The sequence below is a fragment of the Botryllus schlosseri genome, chromosome 7 (assembly GCF_051294905.1).
Source record: "Botryllus schlosseri isolate E-star chromosome 7, Bs_hap1, whole genome shotgun sequence".
Classification (NCBI taxonomy): Eukaryota; Metazoa; Chordata; class Ascidiacea; order Stolidobranchia; family Styelidae; genus Botryllus; species Botryllus schlosseri.
In genome coordinates this window covers 15,103,917-15,123,302 of record NC_137242.1, presented here as the reverse complement: position 1 = coordinate 15,123,302, position 19,386 = coordinate 15,103,917, and the positions used below count along the sequence as shown (strand labels likewise).

At 38.1% G+C, this 19,386-nt stretch overlaps 1 protein-coding gene across 4 annotated transcripts in view; it reads right to left on the bottom strand.

Annotated features, from left to right (window-relative positions):
- LOC145442391 (hydrocephalus-inducing protein homolog) overlaps window positions 1-19,067 on the bottom strand; it is a 106,530-nt gene extending 87,463 nt beyond the window's left edge. For all 4 annotated transcript variants that reach the window (XM_080320286.1, XM_080320287.1, XM_080320288.1 and 1 more), the window contains exons 1-25: window positions 18,870-19,067; window positions 18,626-18,751; window positions 17,176-17,295; window positions 16,890-17,084; window positions 16,138-16,277; window positions 15,526-15,650; window positions 15,013-15,214; window positions 14,305-14,488; window positions 13,211-13,429; window positions 11,944-12,200; window positions 10,719-10,861; window positions 10,540-10,664; window positions 9,800-9,958; window positions 9,056-9,169; window positions 7,901-8,062; window positions 7,599-7,751; window positions 7,434-7,537; window positions 6,147-6,426; window positions 5,598-5,710; window positions 4,790-5,045; window positions 4,176-4,364; window positions 3,109-3,269; window positions 2,840-2,987; window positions 2,470-2,604; window positions 1,177-1,401 (exon numbers count right to left, since the gene is read on the bottom strand). In XM_080320286.1, the coding sequence (XP_080176412.1) occupies window positions 1,177-1,401; window positions 2,470-2,604; window positions 2,840-2,987; window positions 3,109-3,269; window positions 4,176-4,364; window positions 4,790-5,045; window positions 5,598-5,710; window positions 6,147-6,426; window positions 7,434-7,537; window positions 7,599-7,751; window positions 7,901-8,062; window positions 9,056-9,169; window positions 9,800-9,958; window positions 10,540-10,664; window positions 10,719-10,861; window positions 11,944-12,200; window positions 13,211-13,429; window positions 14,305-14,488; window positions 15,013-15,214; window positions 15,526-15,650; window positions 16,138-16,277; window positions 16,890-17,084; window positions 17,176-17,295; window positions 18,626-18,751; window positions 18,870-19,022 (4,188 nt within the window). In that variant the 5' untranslated portion in view covers window positions 19,023-19,067. The remainder of the gene's footprint in view (window positions 1-1,176; window positions 1,402-2,469; window positions 2,605-2,839; window positions 2,988-3,108; window positions 3,270-4,175; window positions 4,365-4,789; window positions 5,046-5,597; window positions 5,711-6,146; window positions 6,427-7,433; window positions 7,538-7,598; window positions 7,752-7,900; window positions 8,063-9,055; window positions 9,170-9,799; window positions 9,959-10,539; window positions 10,665-10,718; window positions 10,862-11,943; window positions 12,201-13,210; window positions 13,430-14,304; window positions 14,489-15,012; window positions 15,215-15,525; window positions 15,651-16,137; window positions 16,278-16,889; window positions 17,085-17,175; window positions 17,296-18,625; window positions 18,752-18,869) is intronic.
- Window positions 19,068-19,386: the final 319 nt, after the last annotated feature.

Here is a 19,386-nt window from a genome sequence, read left to right as displayed (position 1 = left end):
TGTTACGGAGGAGTTGAGATTTGGAAAGTTACAGATATATTCGCCTGACTATCTATGAAGATTGGATAGAATTGGACAGCACCTCATTTTAAAACGTATTTCATAGCCTGCCAGAATCTAATGATTTCAGTTATCAGTAGGGAAAGTTTTTGCAGCTTTTGCAACTTTTTTTTACAGCTTCCGGCAGCTTATTAAATACTCGTAAGATATGTAGAATGCTATTTTAAGCTGTTTGAAGGAATATTATAGTGCAACTTTTTGCAACTTTTTCCATTTTTGTTCATGCAACTTTTTGCAACATTTTGCAACTTTTTCGATTTTTCATGAAAGTATCTTCGATTTTGGTGAAATACACGGCCCAATTCGACTGAAACACCGTAAATCAGTACCGAAGTAACGCTTTTACGGGTATTTCGGGAGCTGAGCCCGAAAATTGACCTTTTTTTTCAGTCAATCTGGGAAGTTGAACTTTTTTTTTAGTCAACCGAGCCAAATGTGGTCTTTTAGTGAAAAAATAAATGCAACTTGTGTCAAAAATAAATGCAACTTTCCACGGATTAAACTGCAACAAAAACTTGCCCTAGCTATCAGACATAGAGTAAAGCTGCTCCAGCTATCTCAGTTAGCCGCATATGGTTGGTTTCTGAGGAAAAAGGCAGCTGCCAAAATGTTTTCAGACCTACCACATTATTCCGATATAGCCTTTTATTTAGAGTGCAGTGCCATTTTAAGTTGTCAGTAATTGTCATTGCAATTGGTATCTGTAATAACGGTTTAGTCATCTAGTGTTCCGGTGTAAGCATTGTAGAAGCTAGTAAATTGAGCAAATCATAACAAGAGGTAGTAATGGATTACTTTCACTTTTTGGAGTACTCAGTACTTCCTCAAGGAGTTATGTTTTCAGACTAGTTCCGCTACTACTTTTTGGACTTTGTGAATTGTAAAGCGGAAATTCATTTTGATGTGTTTTCATCAGGTTTATGAGTAAAATTATGATAACGACCAGGAAAAATAATCCTTGTATTGAAGTAACGGAATATATCTTAGAAAATTGCATCAATTTGTCGTGTTATTAGCCATTTTGCGTTAATGGCCAATACGCAGCTTGCAATTGTGAAATTCCGACCACTAAAAATATCAGGTAACTAAATTTAACTATTTGCGAGAGCCGCGTACCTCTTCGACACCACTTGGGAGATGCACAGCGCCGGGCGCCAGCCACGGTAAAATCGGCAAGGTGGCCGCGTTCAAGTTGGAAGCGTGTGACGGCTGGTGCTTGGAAGACATCCTGCTGGCGACTCTCTTCAATTCCTCCATTTCCTCATTCTCCTGAATATCGTCCTCATCCTGCATGTGACTGTGCAGGAAGTCCACGTCATCTTTGCTCCATTCCAGGCTTTGCTGTGTTTCGGAAGAGTCACAACATGTATAGTCACACTTGTTTATTAACATGGCAGCGTAGGTGTGAGAAAAGCTGCGACACCTCAAAGTAGGACTCCAACAGTGAGATGTTGTTGGAAAAGTCAAGGCAAATTTCAAATGAAGGTAACAACTGCGTGTCACAGTGGGAAATTTTCCCTTCCCAAAAGCATTTTGTAATTATTCAAAGAGACTGTTAGAGGTACAGAACTTCAATATACAATTGAATAATATATTAGATATTTTTGGGACTGACACTCGTCAGGAGTAATAGTCAGGAAACTAGTAGGGAATTCGAAAGAACATTGTATATCAGCAATCGTATCAATAAACATGATGACAGCGGAAAGAAAATTCGAAGTATCAAGGCAAACAGATAGCTTAATCTACTATTTACTATATGTTATTATTGCATTATTATTGGAGTTGCCATAGCAGATCAGTGCCAGATACCGTTCCTGCGGCAAACCTACCAACTTGGCCTGGCTTGGTTTTACTTGTCACAATATTTATGAAATGAAGGATACGAGGGTGAACGATATGCCGGCATCGTTCTTGACAAATCACATGATCATACGATGTCAAAAATTGGGTTTCATCTCATATTTATACACTGCCTGTGACAGATATGAATACAACAGTACCGGCAGCGATATTTTGTTTACACATATCGTGGTTATAGGATATAAATATTGATGAAATCAGTAAGAAGTCGAACAAGAACAATATCATGAGAAGAGATGTCTTTGCTCAAACTATTCAATGAACAAAACATGTTGTATGAGCCTATTCTCAAAATAAACACTTTTCAAGTATTTCCCAGCCAAATGTTATCTGAGAATTTGACCAATACTATATTAGGCCGAAATATATATGAGTTAGGCCTATTGCTGCTTTTTAGCAGCTGTATGACACACAATTCCCGACATTGCAGCACTTCATGGTGACATTCATGTGCACGTGCCTAGTTGAATGGTCGTGATGATCACTTGTCCGTCACCATTCTTATTGGCCATTCGCTGAAAGCATTGCTAATCATCATTGAATTACCTGAATTCCCAAAGCTTCATCATTCATTTCATTAAAATCTTGTTCCATTTGTTGTCCGTTTTCGGTCGATCTGTCGCCAGCATCATTGTCCTCTTCTGAACTTGCTTGCATGCCAGACGATGGCCTGGGCGTGTCCTGAAAAATGGATCCCATTTGACACAGTTGGAATAGAGAATGTATCAAAGCTACTCAGGTAAATAGTTCGATCTTGAAAATGATTTCCAACGATCGTTCACCAATTATTGCAACAATTATAGTGATTATGACATAACAGAGTCACCGGCAAGTTCAAAATTATGGGTCAACTGTGGCAGCTTGAGCATATAAATAGTGTTACGCATAAAGAATTTTGGCATGTGACTAAACAAACCTCATCGACGTTTGAATGTAAACGATCCATTTCTAATTCAGACCGTTTGCCTTGAACATTCTCTTCTGCCGCTGACCCAGCAGATTCCTGTGCCATCATTTCTAGTCCCTGCGCCATCTCGTCAGCGGTCGGCAGAGCTCCAAGATACCTTATTGGAAGATAAGGTAAACTAGGAAATGGAGCTAGCAATAACAGTCAATATTTACTGTAACTGATACAGTTATGCAGTATACTGACACAGTACCAGTCAATACACTTGATAATCTCACCTTATATTCTCTTCTCCTTCGTTAACAACGAAAGACCATTGATACTGAACGGGCATCGGGTTGTTATTTGTGATGTCAATAAAGCGCAAGACTTCTGTGTCGTTCAAAATACATCCGAAATCAATATCTTGCCTGCTGAAGTCCAGATTTGGAAAATTGACCTGGACATAAGAAGGCAGAAGTTTATTTCTAAAAATAAGGAGAAAATAATTCCGTGACGTCATGACCAGTGATACGACTACTAGGTCCTCAAGTCAGCTAGTCACATTATACAGTCATACATAGACCTTTATGTTGTAAATATAAAGATTTATTGTAAAAATTATAATGCAATAATATTTATAACAATATATGTGAATGTAAAGTGATAAATATGATAAATATGATTTGGTATATTTACTGCGGTCAATCCAAAAAAAAGAAAGAAATAATAACAAAATTGCAGTTATAACCTCGACATGTTTTTCAATTCAGTCGGAATATTTCCGAGAGTTTTGGTCCTAACAGACAGCCTTGATCTTTGTGCTACAGACACGTGGGAGATGAAAAAGTTACCAGCAGCTGAAGATCTGGCCTGGAGAAATAACATTGACACACTAGTTCAATGAAAGTCACACTTGTAATTCAAATGGATCCGGGGTTATAATTCATCCCACTAAGTCTCCTTATTCGCATTTGGTCACACTATTGATGTGTTGCCCAGATAATGTTCTGAGACCTGGAACAATTTGGCACCGTGATGGCATTTGTGGTGTCATTAGGAATGAAAAACCCCGCTACTGTACGAAAATGATTTTGCTCTAGACATATCTGGGCCAGGCATTTATATTTACAACATTTAAATTTACGACTATGCTATGTTTATCTTAGTTTCATGTTATGTTATTCATATTTTCATGTTTCTTTGTTGCTGTTACCGTGACACAGATTTGCAATTCAAGGAATATGATCAAAGATATTAAAATTACAGAAAATTTGGTCATTTAACAAAAATTTTCACATGATAGAGCCTTCGAAGGTTCATTAATGAGAGCTGAGAAAATTATGCAATGCATGATATAACGTACCTCTCCCTTTAGCTTGACTTTGTCGACGTGCGGATGTTCCTTGTAAGTGATGGTGACAGCACTTTCTGCGATTCTCGAGAACAAATCTTCCTTGTACGCAGGATCGAAAGACACCGTGATCTCTCGTTCCGCTCCAACTTCCATACACAGCAGAATTTCCGATTGTGGTACATTTTTAAAGTCAAGCAACTGTCCAATATACAATCCGTTATAGTTTGATGTTTTGAAAATGTCTTCTGATGGCTACATCAAAATTGAATTAATCACTGGCTTCAGTAATTTTTCCAATAATATTTGAGTGGAAATTATGTAGTCTCTTCATGAAATTAACACTTGATATTCTCACGTCGATATTCTCAATCATGCTACTAATGAGATTCACCGGAGACGATGCATAAATAGAGTGGGCAGACGAGCTTCTTTGAGGCACAGAACTATAACATATAATTGAATAGTATATTCATATTGAAATGAACCCGAATATTTTCGGCTGACACTCGTCAAGGGGTAATCGTCAGCAACTAGTGGAGAATTGGAAATAATATCGTATATCAACAATCGTATCACAACCACGCCACTGGCATGAAATTTTAAATAAAGAAAAATACACAAACCTGAAACGGATATACTGTTTTCATAACGCACGATAACGGTAACGAGGAAACATTTCTCGCCAGGAAGCTCGCAGTTTGCGGAGTCAAAGGAGCTGACTCCGGCAATTTATCAATGCGGAAGTAAAGGTTCGAATTGGAAAGCTCCAAAACCGGGGAGACAAAGTCGGCGCTGAGACACGACTTCAGAACTTTTTCCTTTCCGTTCGCCTTCCCGATAATCGCGTGGCACAGCAGGGTTTCGTTCACCCTTCTAGGCCTGGAATTATGAATTCAGATTTCGGATAAATCAAGTCACATACTATAAAATTGATTGATTATTATCTCAAGTTTATTTTGTTGTAACAGATCGGAAAATGTTGAAAAAATGATGACAAGGCTGCAATGAAGGGATATGAAATCATCAAGTCAACTGCAGTATGTAGGCCTCAATGTAAATTTTGAAAAATAGGTTATGGTTGTATTGAAAAGTGGATATAATTATAATCCAATCTGTTGGTATTAATGAACATGAATGCAGATAATACTAAAAATACACAGATATGATTTATAATACAATATAGGCTGAATGGGATATTTTCTTCGCTTAACGATCATCCAGAAATTCACAATATCCAGATCTTTTGATACAAAATACAAATCTTGACAATGATGCTATCAGATAAACTGGGTCGAATTTTCATTTAGAAGAACTGTAGGCTAATTCATGTATGCCTCAATAGACGTGTGTATAATTAGAAGATAAAAAAGTAGGCCTACATATATATTGAATAATAACTCAAAGTCAATAGATACAAAAGCAAAAACTTACCCATCGCAATAACCTTCGAGATTGACCCATACAGACTGGCCAGGTTCCAACGCAAGTCTGTGTGGGATGATCTCAAACACTGGCGTCGGTGGATTAGGAGACGGTACTTTATCCTGAACACAACATGGACAAGTTGCTATCAAGAACTAATGCAACGTTCGCTTGCAGCTGATAACAAAATCATTTATTCAAAGCAATCAGAGCTCTACTTCTGTATCAATACAGATCTGAGCACCCCTGCCGCAGCCAAATAAGATTGCCGGGTTTTCAGCACAGGACCATAAATATAGTTGGAGCTGTGATGTCACTGGTAATGACTGTCTACTGATAAGTATGTATGTATATGAACAAAGGTGGTTAAATTTCTACGCAATCACATGTAGAAGTAGTAAATTCCAATACATGTCAAAACCACTGCAAGTGGAAGTGGAAAATGAAGGTATAAAAAGTACTTAAGTTCTTCAATACCGTACTCCAAAAAGGTAGGAGTATTTAGTTACTGATCACTTCTATGTATATAGGCATATAAACCACACATTGTTTACTTACCCTTATTTTCATATCCTTTGTGTTTGTTTTGATTAGATCCTTTCTCTGATGCTTGGGTTTCATGAAACCGTCCGTGCTCCATATCAGGGAATGGTGGCGCCGGCCGCGATTGGTCAACTTGATCTTCTTGACGCATTTGGATTTAGCGAAGTGAGGGCCCAGGTCAAGGTGCGGCGTAAGCTCTGGTTCCGTCACGATGGTGGTTCCGAAGCCGTAGGCATGTACCGGGATCGATACGTTGGATCCTTGCACTATGTTTATGTTGAGTTTGTCTTGAAATCTATGCAAAAAATGAAGGTGTACTGTATATACATACACACTGAGATCAAGAGACTATTGGAGGCACAGAACATCAGTATACACTTAACTATTATATTCATATTGAAACAAACTATGATATTATTGGCTGACACACGTAATCAGGAGTAATGGTCAGTTACTAGTGGTTAATTCAAAGGGACTTTGTATATCAACAGTCATATCACCAAATATGACTTCACCGGCTTAACAAATTTGAATATTCGAGTTGAACAAATGGCTAAAGCTCTTGCACTACTTTTAGAATATACAAAAATACCTTCTACTGGCATAGACTAGGCTGGCAGATTATAATAAAATTCGACTTCAAGGCACACAAACGGAAGAATGAACGGTACCTCCCGACGACGCCAATGAGAATTGAGAATTATGCATTAACCTCATAGGCACCCTTGTGTGTAGCTCATTGATGATCAGTTCAGTTAACTAACTTAATCTGTAGCATGACAACATCCACAAAATCTTACTTGATACTGATCACCAGGACCATGACATCAACCGCTCTATTGTGAGGAAATTACCGGTTTATTTCAATATGAATAGATTTCAATCGTAGAGTGAGTTAAGCGTTAATAGTAGCTGTGTACCAGAATGATGTGAAACATAGGTTAATATTGGCAATGGGCACGCATTTTTCAGAAAAAAATGTGACTTATGATGAGAGCATAGGCACGGAAGCATTGTAGGCATAATTTGGAGTATTTTGGGTTGCTGCCATCATATTTTTGTACTGCTGAATGTTATTTGAATCGCTTTCAAAAAATTTCATTTTTTCAACAGTTTCAAGAGTGTAATGTAACAAAATGATGATATCGAAAACAATAATTAGCTACTACGTACTTGTCATTAGTTACCACCAGAATGACACTTGATGATTTGTTATACATTGATCATGAGTGTGAGTGATTCAGGATAGGGGAATGTAGCTTCCGCAAACTGAAACAGGCCAAATTTCAAAGACAACGATACCTTATACAATCGTCCAAGAAAGCTGTAATGGTGACGGTTACCGTGGTGTTGGCCGCCACTTCACCTTGGCTAGGCTCAACCGTCCAGACCGAATTCATACGCATCTGAAAGTACATAATAGCACAATGAAAAGAGAACTACAAGATTTCAAATTCAGCATCTTACCATTTGAGCAATGAATATGGCTGGTATATCGGATTCGTTTGAGAGTTGCACGGTTTTAGAAACCGGAGTCAGCACTTTGGTGTGACCCCAGTCAAGTTTGTCAGGGGTGATGTAAACTACCGGACCTTCGCCGATTGCTTGAATTTGCACAGGCTGAAAACAGAAACAAAAACAGTTTTACTTAATCAGCATTTTTATGTATTATGTAAGATATTGGCAATACTTTGCTATACATCGCATTATAACTCTCACTTGAATAAAGAGCATAGGGTGAATAATTTGGCAAAAATAAAGACTCTCACCAAAATTTCCTTGCTGCCAAAAATAGAGAAACTAGCTGTGACTTCGTGGTCAGCCAGTTCGTGAACTTGTATCATCAACGGAACTCCTACAGTTGTTCTTGGCTCCAGAAGGCCCTTTGGCTGCGGACTACCGTACACAACGGTGGTTAGTTCGTCTAGAACCTGTTAAAAACATAGAAAAGTAATAAAGTACAATGCACGGCATCAGATAGACGGTCGCTACCGATCAGTGGCGTGCGGTGAGGTTCATGGATGGTGAGGCACTGAGCTTTTTGAGTCGGATTTACAAATTTATGTACCCAAAATGGTAGCTGATTCAGCTAGCGACATGTTTCTTGTCATATTAGCACTATTCACACGTAGGCTACGCAAGAAGATACTATACATATTCACAATTGTAGGCATAGGTATGGATGGAAAATACATAGCAGATATATTTGATGTAGTTGTTATGCACTGCGTGTTGGCTGTCGCAACTCGCAAGTCGCCATGCTGCTACGTCGGTTTGCGAATTCGATAACGCATTGTATAACTGCACTCGGATTGTCGGATTGTTAGCTAACAGTAGGTGGTGAGACAAATCCATCCGTGCCTTACTTAGTTATTGTTTCTCTGTGCTGCCATTCTACGTAACAATGCCGAATTTCAAATTTTTTGGCAATTTTGGGGGTTTTTGGTGTTCTGACGTTATCAATATGTATATTTTCGGAATCAGTGCGACAATAGCATTCGATTAATACCAATGATTTGATTACAAATTCTGATCTGTTTATGATGAATTGCACAATCACAGGTCAGGCATGGCCAGTCTGTGCCTCACCTGTACCACCCCTCTCCTTACGCGTTATATTTTTTGTATTTTTTAACAATATATAAGTAAATCCTGGGATTTTGTAGGTGAAAATGTTTCATTCATCAGTATCGATGGAAAATGCACATAATTTTTGGTGTTATAATTACTGAATATTCTTTTACTCATCCCGGCGACAGGTTAGGCACTGCCTCACTTACCTCCCCTGACCGCACATCACTGTTTCCGATAGATATCTTACAATGCCGGATGCAAAATATGAGATTGGTAAATTTTATTGTGAAAAATCCATTATTGAGTAAAACATGTTAAATGCATTGGGGCCTAAAAATTTCCCGACTTACTTGTGGCAAAAGATCGTATTTTGCAGGCAAATCGGTATCGTTCAGCAATTTCACTTCCAGTGTGTAAGGGTGATTCAAAAAGCACCGGCCAAAATCAAGAGAGGGGGTCACAACCTGTGAAAAACATGATATGAAAATGTATAAAAATCTTATCCACGTTGCATATGCTGTTATATTAACAATGCACCACATTGGATATAATTTATTGCCCGATAATATATATTATTACCAGTTGGTAAGTATCGTGTTGACTGTTGACTCATGGCGATACTGTGAGTTTTTTCACAGATAATTAACTCTTAAAACCTACACAATCCCAGATGCACTAACTATTTAAGACGGAAATTATTTTCAAAATGGCAACTCTAATTAACTGAATTGACAGATTTTAATTTTTCACTCTACCAGAATTGGTAAGAAAACAGTATTTCAATGGTTACAGGATTACGTTTAGTTCCATGTGAAATTAAGAATGATCTGTGAATGATTTGACCACATCTGCATACTTTCGTCTAGTCCTACAATGTGCGGGTAAAATGTTCAAAAAGAGTGTTTATTACAACATTTGTAAGCAGTGTGACATGTAGGGCTGTCTCAGTAGTGCATAGATTTCATTGAAATGGATCGGAGCACTAATGGAGAGTTGTAGAAAGCTAGAAACATGGTATGCACTAAATCACATAATGGTAAGCACAATTAAATCGGTCAGTATCAAAAGATATCACAAGTTAGCTAAACACTGACCTGAATGTTAGGAACAACAGCCATTGCGGTTATAGGCAGCGTCAGAATATCTTCACCAACACCTTTCACATCCACCACCAACGAGTAGTCGTATACTTTTAGAGTATTAGAACAAATACTGACTTGAATACGCATTTCTCCTTGAGCTCGGACCGTGCCCTAAGAAACATGAATAAATTGCACACATTGGTGTAGGCCTATATCAATTATTCCCGATGTAGACCTTAATGCCGTTCCAAGCTAACACAACTCATAGTTATTTGACTATTCCTGATCCCCATTTTTTCGTTGGCTGAAATTTTGCTTTCTGTATTTTCTGAATTTTCTCAGTCTGACTGAGACATTTATTTTTGATGAACCCCCACAATGCATGAATTGGTGCACATACAGACTAGACTGATTGAGTAAAGTGAAACCTTATTATAAAAGGAATACTTTTGGCGATATTAAGAGTCAATTTAAGAGGAGATTATCAATAAAAGCAAACCATTTTAGTGGCGTCCAATCCAATCCAATTTTCCAGAAAAGCACCAGTTTTTAATTTTGAACCAAAAATCTAGTACTATTGCCATAGAATTTATGCAAATATTACTTATAATGCAAGCAGTTTTTCATAATTTACAAACAGGATTTCAACTGAATAACACACGTCCCACATGCACGGAGCAAGTACTTTGAGGCAACATATTCCAGATCAAATTAACTAATCATGAAGTGTTTTTTATAAAATTTCCACTTACCTCGGAGGGTGAAATATCGAACTCTCTCAAGGGTAGTAAACTGGCCCCATTTGAAAACTGTCTTTGATCGTCAGTTGAGTTGAGGTCGTTGGTGCTTGCTACACTCAAATCCCCACTTCCATCACCTCGAAAATAATTACATGGAGAAATCTATCAAACCGAGATGAAGACGTAGCTACCTTGTACTCTGAGTTTGAATGTCATCGGTACGAGGGAGGTGTTGTGCAGCGTGCAGAGTTTGGAATGCACGAATCCAAACGAGACATTTCCGAACCGCAACCGAGGTACGTCGAAGTGAAAGGTTGGTCCAATCACACATCCCCTGGAAAAATAACATGTGGGCCATCAAACAACGAATTTTATGCTGCGTGAGATATGTTACAAGAGAAGATGTACGAAATATCTCGCTAAGGAGTCATTACTTGCAAATTTAAAAAATCAGCACATGGAGAGACACCACAGGCAACATTTGTTCTGGAGGCGAAAGCCCATACAAAATCGACTTGTATTTTTGTCATCTTTATGCCTTATTTTAGCAGATTACAAGTATATTTAAATTGGGGAGTAGACAACCTTGGTTGGGCAAGGCTAGTCCCTCTGCCAGCATATTCCGTTAATGGCGACTACATGCTTTAAAATTCTGTGAGCTGTTGTAGTGATGTGATTTTATTTCAGACCAAAACCTAACTCTGTCCAAAGCAGGAGTGAGCAATTGTTTTTCCAAGGGCCGAATGAGAAGCAGAAAAGGCCGAGTTAAAAGTTTAAACCACAATATGCATCATAAGATTTTATTTCTAAATTGAAAGCAGCGGATAGCCTTGAACGCATTAGTTTTACGTAAAGAGAAAGAGAGGGTTTAATTGCACTCAGATACATTATTCAAGATAACGGTAAGCATTATATATGTGTAACTCGATTTTAATCATATTAACCCCAAAATAATATTATTATTATTATTACCTTGTTGATACCATTGTCACATTAAGAAATACATGATACTTGACTTCAATTGTTATGGTGTACTTTACAATTTTGGCTTTATTTAGAATCATAATTACCCAGTCGACATATTATAGCTACAGGGACAATACAATAATATTAGAATTCTTGGAATATTTTTAGGTTAATTTCATCATGAATATAACATTCAATTGTATATTGAAGTTATGTACCTCCAACAATCTCTGTGATACATGCAATACATAAACAGTGAGGTTTCAAAGTAAATATAGCCTATTTCTGATTTAATTTATACGATCTATGGTTGCAGTCCTAGCATTAACATTTAATAGTAGGTTTTATTTTCTAAATTCCAAGTCCAATTCCAAGCAGCTTTTTACGGGCCGTCTTGAAGCCTCGTAACACCATTATCTGTTCTTAAGGATTCTAATTAAAAAAACATACTTGAAATTAAGTTTCAACTGTTCGGGAGACCCGTCCACAGCAAAATAAAAGTCTCTTGAGAATTGGCCAAGAGTTTCCGATGAGAAAGACACTTCAATCGCTTGATGTCCGCCGGGAAGAACAATTCCCTCCACAGGATCAAAACGGAATTCCGAATCGGGTTGATTTTTTGCGACCACACCGCCTTTGGGCGGACCTTCGCTGGATGGCGAGAGGCTAAATATCGAGTCAATGTCGCCTTTATTCGCGAGCACAACCTGAAATGAATATTTTCATGAATACTTGAACCAGTGTAGTTCAAATTGTACAGAATCCACTTCCTAGGTACTTTACAAAATCCGATATGTAAAGATTAGTTATTAAGTGCTGCTCGGAAATCTGCTAAGTATATGTGTATACCTGTAAAAAATTATGACCCCCAGAGTAAGTTGTACAATAGGGCTGTTCAAATACAACTTTTTCTTTCACATTCGACTGGCTACTTGATAAAATAGATGGGTTACTTAAAAAACGCTGCATACCAATTATGGATCAATTCCAACCTGTAGAAGCATTGTTAAGTAAAAATAATTGATTTACTTTATAAAAATACATACAAAATGTTGTCAAATTTTACTGGCATGACGTTCTTAGGTTGTCTGAAAAACAGATGTACAAGAAATTTGACTCAATTCCAACCAGTAGAAACGAAGTTATTGCTGTGTAAAATTTTGAATTTAAGAATGGTAGCCTACTTACGGTGACAAATTCTTTAATTATTTATTATAGATCTACCCACCATAAATACTATGATTTGAAATCCTAAATTTTGAACATCAATAACTTCGCTTCTAGGGGTTGGAATTAGGCCGAATATGTTTTTTATCGCTGTTTTTTTTTTGACAACCTAACAATTTCGTGTAGCCAGTAAAATTTGAAACAAATTTATATTAATTTTCATAATTTTCTCAAGTAGCGAGTAAAATATGAAGAAAAAAAGTTATTTTTGAAAAGCCCTATGCAAAAGTAAGCAAATCCAATTCGAATTCTACGAAAAAGCGGAAGTACTTTGTTAGTGATTCCCTCTTCTCAAAGCCTGTATCTTTATTATATTAATATTGTTAATAATAATGTGATAGTTGTATAGAAATAGTAATGTATAGTCTCTACAGTAGGGCACTGTACACAGGGACAATTAACTTTTATAACCATACTATAAAAGACGGAATGTGACGAAAAGAATGAAGATTGCTATACTACGAATACATACATCGGAGAAAATACTCACCTCATAAGTGTGAATCGAGCCAGCAAATATTTTTCCGATATCCAGCGAGTCATATGAGAACACAAGTTTGGGACCCATGCCGTCGCCTCGTATTTTCAGAGGAAGTCTTGTTTCGCGTCCGGTAATGTCGCAGAAAGCAGTTCTTTGATAGGATTTGGCCTGTTTCGGCTTGAAAATCACGGTCACGTCCGCAGTCGAGTTTGGCCATATGTCTCCCTCCTGCGACATTGTACAAAATCAGGACATGAAAAACAAGTATATAGTAAAAATAACGAATCCACTAATTCAGTCGTTCTCGAACTGGGGGGCGTGAAAGCATCTGAATGGGGGCGCGAAGCCGCAGTCAACTGACAATTTTTTTGCGAGGGCCCCATTTTCCTTAAGCTCATAGTTATTGCTCTATGTATAATGCAAATTTTCTATTTGAGTATTGTCTCATTAACAGTCATAACCTTCCATGCCATCAAACTATTGGTTGGGATTTCTAGCATTCTGGTGGCTCTTTTTATTATTTTGTGGTATGATGATAAGGGGGGGGCGCAAAATATTTTACAATCATAAGGTGCATTTCTACAAAAAAGTTTGAGAACCACTGCACTATTGGATATGAACTTATGAAAATATAGGTATCTTCATGAACTGATATTTCGACTAGGACTGCCAATACAGACATTTGATTGTAATTTCGAATAGTAAAGTCACCATATTATTGGTATTTCGTCTATCAGTCCTAATATTTGGAAAATAGGGACAGAAACTGCTAGGACTGAAGAAAATTACGATATTAGAAATGCGAGCCATTCTATATCACTCGATCAGAGTTGAAAAGATTGGGTTGAACTGGATTGAACTCAAAACGGAACAGTGAACACTATGACTCGGACTCGACCCTCTACTCACTGACATGGATTTGACTCGGTGGTGAATAGAAAATGACTCGAGTCAAAACTATAAAAGTGAGATTGACTTGTGACTCGGAGCCTTGTGACTTGGTTACAACCCTGGTAGTTATCCATGAAGACAGCGTTTGAATGCATAATAAAGTTTCACGCCGTGAAATGCACCTACAAAATATGTAAATAGTAATTTCTTACCAACGGACTGATCGCAAAAATGTCATCAGCAAACAGAAGCGGATCGTCCTCGACAATGTTTCTCCTGTTGACAAAGGTACGGGTCAAAATGGACATCCTGTCACGAAGAGTGACGTCTTCGATGCATTCTCGCAGAAACCGCTCCCGTTCCTGCCTCTCTTCTTCGCCGATATCGTGGCAGAACCTGCAGTATTAATTGACATTTGGTCAGTCAGTCATTCATTGAAATTTTCATCAGATCAGAAGACAAGATTGCGGCATAATGAAAAGAAAGGAGGGTGTCGAAACGACTTGGAATAATAAATTATGAACGCGAGCCATTTGATATCACACAAGCAAAGTAGTAAAAAAGTGAGTTGAACAAGACTTGAACTCGAGACTGAACACAGAACCGTGAACACTACGGCCCGGGCTCTGCTCTTTACACCCTGACTTAGACTCAGACTTGACTCGGTAGCGAATTAAAAACTACTGTGAGTTGTGACTTGGTTACAGCCCAGCCGTAGACCATCGGTGGTTCACATACCCCTGTTCGAGAACCACTGTTGCTAGTAATTTATAATGTTCTCTATCCTTATCAAAATACCAGTAAGGCCTACCCTAATTAAGGCAAGAAGATGGCACACTCTTTTATCTACTAAGATATATCGGTAACTATTAACTAATATCTAATAAGATAAAAGATTGTGCTGTTCTGAGTGTTGGTACCTTTCTTTCTGCGAGTCTTCCTCGACTTGTGTTGCAAACGGCGACCATTTATAATGCGCGATGACATTGCTTCGGTTGTGGATTGTCACAGTCCTTTGATTCGCCATTGAGATGTACGTGTTGTCGATCCGCACAGCTGTTTTTTCCAGACGCACATTCGAATCGATGGAAGCTCCATACATAGTAACGTATACGGCATCTCCTGAACGACCAACATTAATATTGATATTCAAGAAACTCATGAAAATAACCTGTATGGTGTGGGCTTATAAAGGTAAACTGATACACATTTCATCAAGATATTCATATTTATATTATGTAAAATCTGAAGCTTTTCGAACTTACTCTCTTCAGGGCCGTCTTCAGTGCATAAGAATTTGAAAATTTGAGTATTAGTTCTGAATCAACCTCATCATGACTAGATATGATTCGAATTTCCATGGCAAGAATGAAGGGATGATTTTTAATTGCAAACTTGCCTGAAATTAATATAGTTAAAGAAATGATGCGAACCTGAATCGTAGTTCAACACCAAATCTTTTTGGTGGTCTCCGACTTTGGAAGGCTTGAAATCCAGTGTTATCTGCATGCTGTCACCGATCGATAAGCTGCCAGAGGCTGGCGCAACCGAAAATGGACTGCCGAAAAGATGGATCAGTTACTTTATTGTATGAATGGAATACCTGACAGTGGTATTTGACCAGATATGTTGTCAAGAAAACTGTAACAAGCGCAATTAGATCCTGACAATGGAGTCAGTAGTACAGGTTTAGGGTGTGAAAATTTTTTTACATCGCTAATAAGATAGGGTCCTAGGAACTTTCAAGTAGCGGATAATATCCTGTAATATTTTTAGATTGGTCAACTTGTACTTTTGACTAACTCATAAAAAGGCAGGCAAAAAATTAACAGCAGTTCAGTGAAATAACGATTGACCCGCAGTATCGTCACAAAGCACTGTCAAATAGTGAAATTTTCTTTATTGTTGCATAAAAAAGTACATATATCTGAACATTACAAGTAGTACATCATGATAATGACGTTATAAAGTCTGATACTCGATTCAGAACGAAATCACTCAGGCACTGATTTTGCCCAACCCTACTAATATAAACATGAATATACCTTTCAGTACGAAAAGAGAATTTCGCATCAGCCTTTCCTATGTTCCGCACCAGTAATGTTTTCGTGCTGCTGTACTTCACAGGGCAGACTGAAAAGTTGACCTGGTCTGGTAGATCGAGGATCGCATGTGCGCCGATCGCCTAAACAATTTGATCAAAGTCTGAACGTCATCTAGAATACTAGACATCGGATGCCAGAGGACATTATAATTTCATTACAGGTCAAAAGGCTTTATATCTTCACAATAAGTTCAGAGGGTAGGCGTGCACGTAGACAGAGGCAGTCACTGTTGATTAACAAAGTACGGGACTATACTTTTTAGGAGTGCTCAAGTAGGTATTGACTATTGGCACCACTAATTCAAGTGGTCATGTTTTAGACTACTTCCCCTATTACTTGAAGAGTTGTATAAGCAAAACTCCTTACTTTCTCTCTTAAGCCAAGTAGAAAGTAGTTTTGGGATGAGTATGCATCAATTTAATAATGAAATTGTCATAGGAACGGCATGTAATAGCCCCTGTAACATGGTTACCAAATATATTGAAGAATATGTCTAGTTGTAGTATCATAAACTAATTTAGTAAAGATAGATCAATTATGATTTCAAAAGTAGCCATCACTGATTGTATATTGAAGTTCGGAACCTCCAAGAGTCTATTCATAATTGATATTTATCAAAAGTGCAATCTTTGTGGCATTAAAAAGCTATGTCCCCTGTAATGGCATCTGGAGAGGGACTGAATTCCTGTTACCTTGACAGGCACGATAAACTTTTCCCTCTCCGTCATGCATATGAGCTCGTGTCTGTAATCTTTGTTGTCTTCCGGACTGAATAAGATTCTGAAGACCGAAGCCATTCCCGGCGCCACCTTGTGGCTGACGTCATCCGGGCTGATAATTTTAAAATACGGCGAATCTTTCTGAATAACTTTGACCAGACGTGGAACCTGCAATTAGTTCTTGTGTCAGTTTTAACTCTCGGCCACTATCTGACTATGTCCGAGAGCTATCTAATATCAAAGTACAGAAGACGATTACTTTATCGTTATTCCGCAGCAGCAAGGGTAATTCATAAGTGTGAAATGGCTCGAAATTTTGAAAGAACATCTCAGAAGGAAACGGTTGAAACATGGCTTCCTCGATATCCACGCAGGAGACCTGAAAATTAGAACGAGATGCAAATGCAGGACAGCTACATAAGGAATAGGCGTATCGAACTGAATGACAGCAGTCAATTACGGCACCGTCTTCTATTACTGGACCAGCTTCCAGGTTATGAATACACACATAATTTCATGAAACACTTATAGACTAATAAATAATCAGAGGGGGTCAGCATCAGCAATGAAGTAGGCTACTTCAACTTTGTCAGAGTACAGTTCGTATTTAGGTATCGAGTACGGTAGGTCTACTTGTGCTACGTACTCAACCGCATTGTGTTTGATAAATTCCTCTTCAACTTGAGAGGATTTTAGGCAAAACTACTAAATTTTTTTTAGAATTTAAATTTGGAATGTAGACAGTAGTTTTGGATATCTTTCATTCACGTTTATGATGGAACTTGCTATAACGAGGGTGATATCGCCCTTGTACCACAGGAACTGAATAAATTAATTGGAAATTGTCGTGATTCGAAGCGGCATCAGTCACAAGGTTCCAAGTCACAATTCAATCTCACTATTATAGTTCAACTCGAGTCAAGTCGAGCCATTTTCAATTCATCCCCGAGTCAAGTCTGAGTCCAAGTCAGAGTGCAGAAGGTAGAGTCCGAGTCATAGCGGTACGACTCCAGTCCGAGTCCAAGTCATTGTGTTGACTGTCTCGTTTCGAGGAAAATTCTTGTTAAAGCCACTTTTTACAACCCTGCTAGGTGATATCAAATGCTTCGCATTCATAATATACCAATTTTCCTAACTTTTAGCAGTTTCTGGTCGCATTTTGAAGTAGGCCCTGTCAGTAGGCCTACCAATAGACGAAATACCAATAGTATTGTACTTAACTGTTCTTCAAAATTACAATGAAATGTCGGTGTTGGTTGTCCAAGTCACGAGTCATGTGCAATGACTCGAGTACAAGTCGGGTCACAGATTGAGTCGAGTCTAGTCGTTTTGCGTATTTTGAGAAAATGACTCGAGGCATTACAACCATGATTTTACGTTAGCCGTTAATATGTAGGGCAATTTCGAATGCAGGGCCTAGTCACCTTCGATTGGTCACTGAGACTAACCTATGTGACGTCTCGACCAAATCTGCCTTTCAAATTTTCATTTTTTACAATCACTTCCAAGTAGTTTTGACATGTCATTCAAATCGCTACTTGTATTCGCAGTTGAGTAGAAATTTATGGCATTACTTCTACTTCTACTTCACAGCCAGCGATGACTACTATAACCACCTCTCCAAATAGTAGCCTACTTGGTAATTAATGGAAATGATCAGCCGTGGATCATTACATAAGAAATGGAGTCTATATATTACTATCACTTACCTTCTGGTGTGTGGTCTCAGACATGTCAAGGAGCTCAACTACCTTTGGCAGTCTCATGTCGTGGGTATTAGCCAATTTTTGCTTTGTATCCAGTTCCATTTCTTTCAAGTACATGCTGGGTGTCATCTAAAAAAGAGAATTGAAATCAGGATCTCTCATGATACGAATGTACAATAATCTTTTAATAAGGCTGATTCAGAATGATACAGAATGCTATTGACAATAATATTGATTAAGGACATACCCGCAACTGCCTTGTTTCCGTGCTTCTGACCAGCTTTGGATTCCTAGGAGCGACTACTTTGCTCTCAAAGTTCTTGGCATTTTTAGCGACATACGTTAAACTTTGCGACATCATGCCAGTTGCCCCGGCTTTGGTCTTGCTGGGGCTAGGCATTTTTGTTTAGTAAGACTATACGTTCACATTAGCTTATGTCCATTGCTGAAAGAGAGAAAATATAAGGGTAAGGTTTTTCAACACCACATTGTTCAATTATATCAAGAAATCCGTGTGGCATCATTATGATACGGTTTGTCTGGTAAATTGAGCCAAAACTCCACACTGAAATATCAATAATATTTTTCCCCATTCAGTATCATCAAACGAAAGTGGCCATAGGGCTACAATGATATTCAAGGGCCAGAGCTTCAAACCTGTAAGATGGAATGTCATCCTATTCAATTTTCCACTATTTTCAGTCTGTCAACACATTGCAACGTTCCACACGATATAAACTTTCATATAGCTTAATAAATTGAAT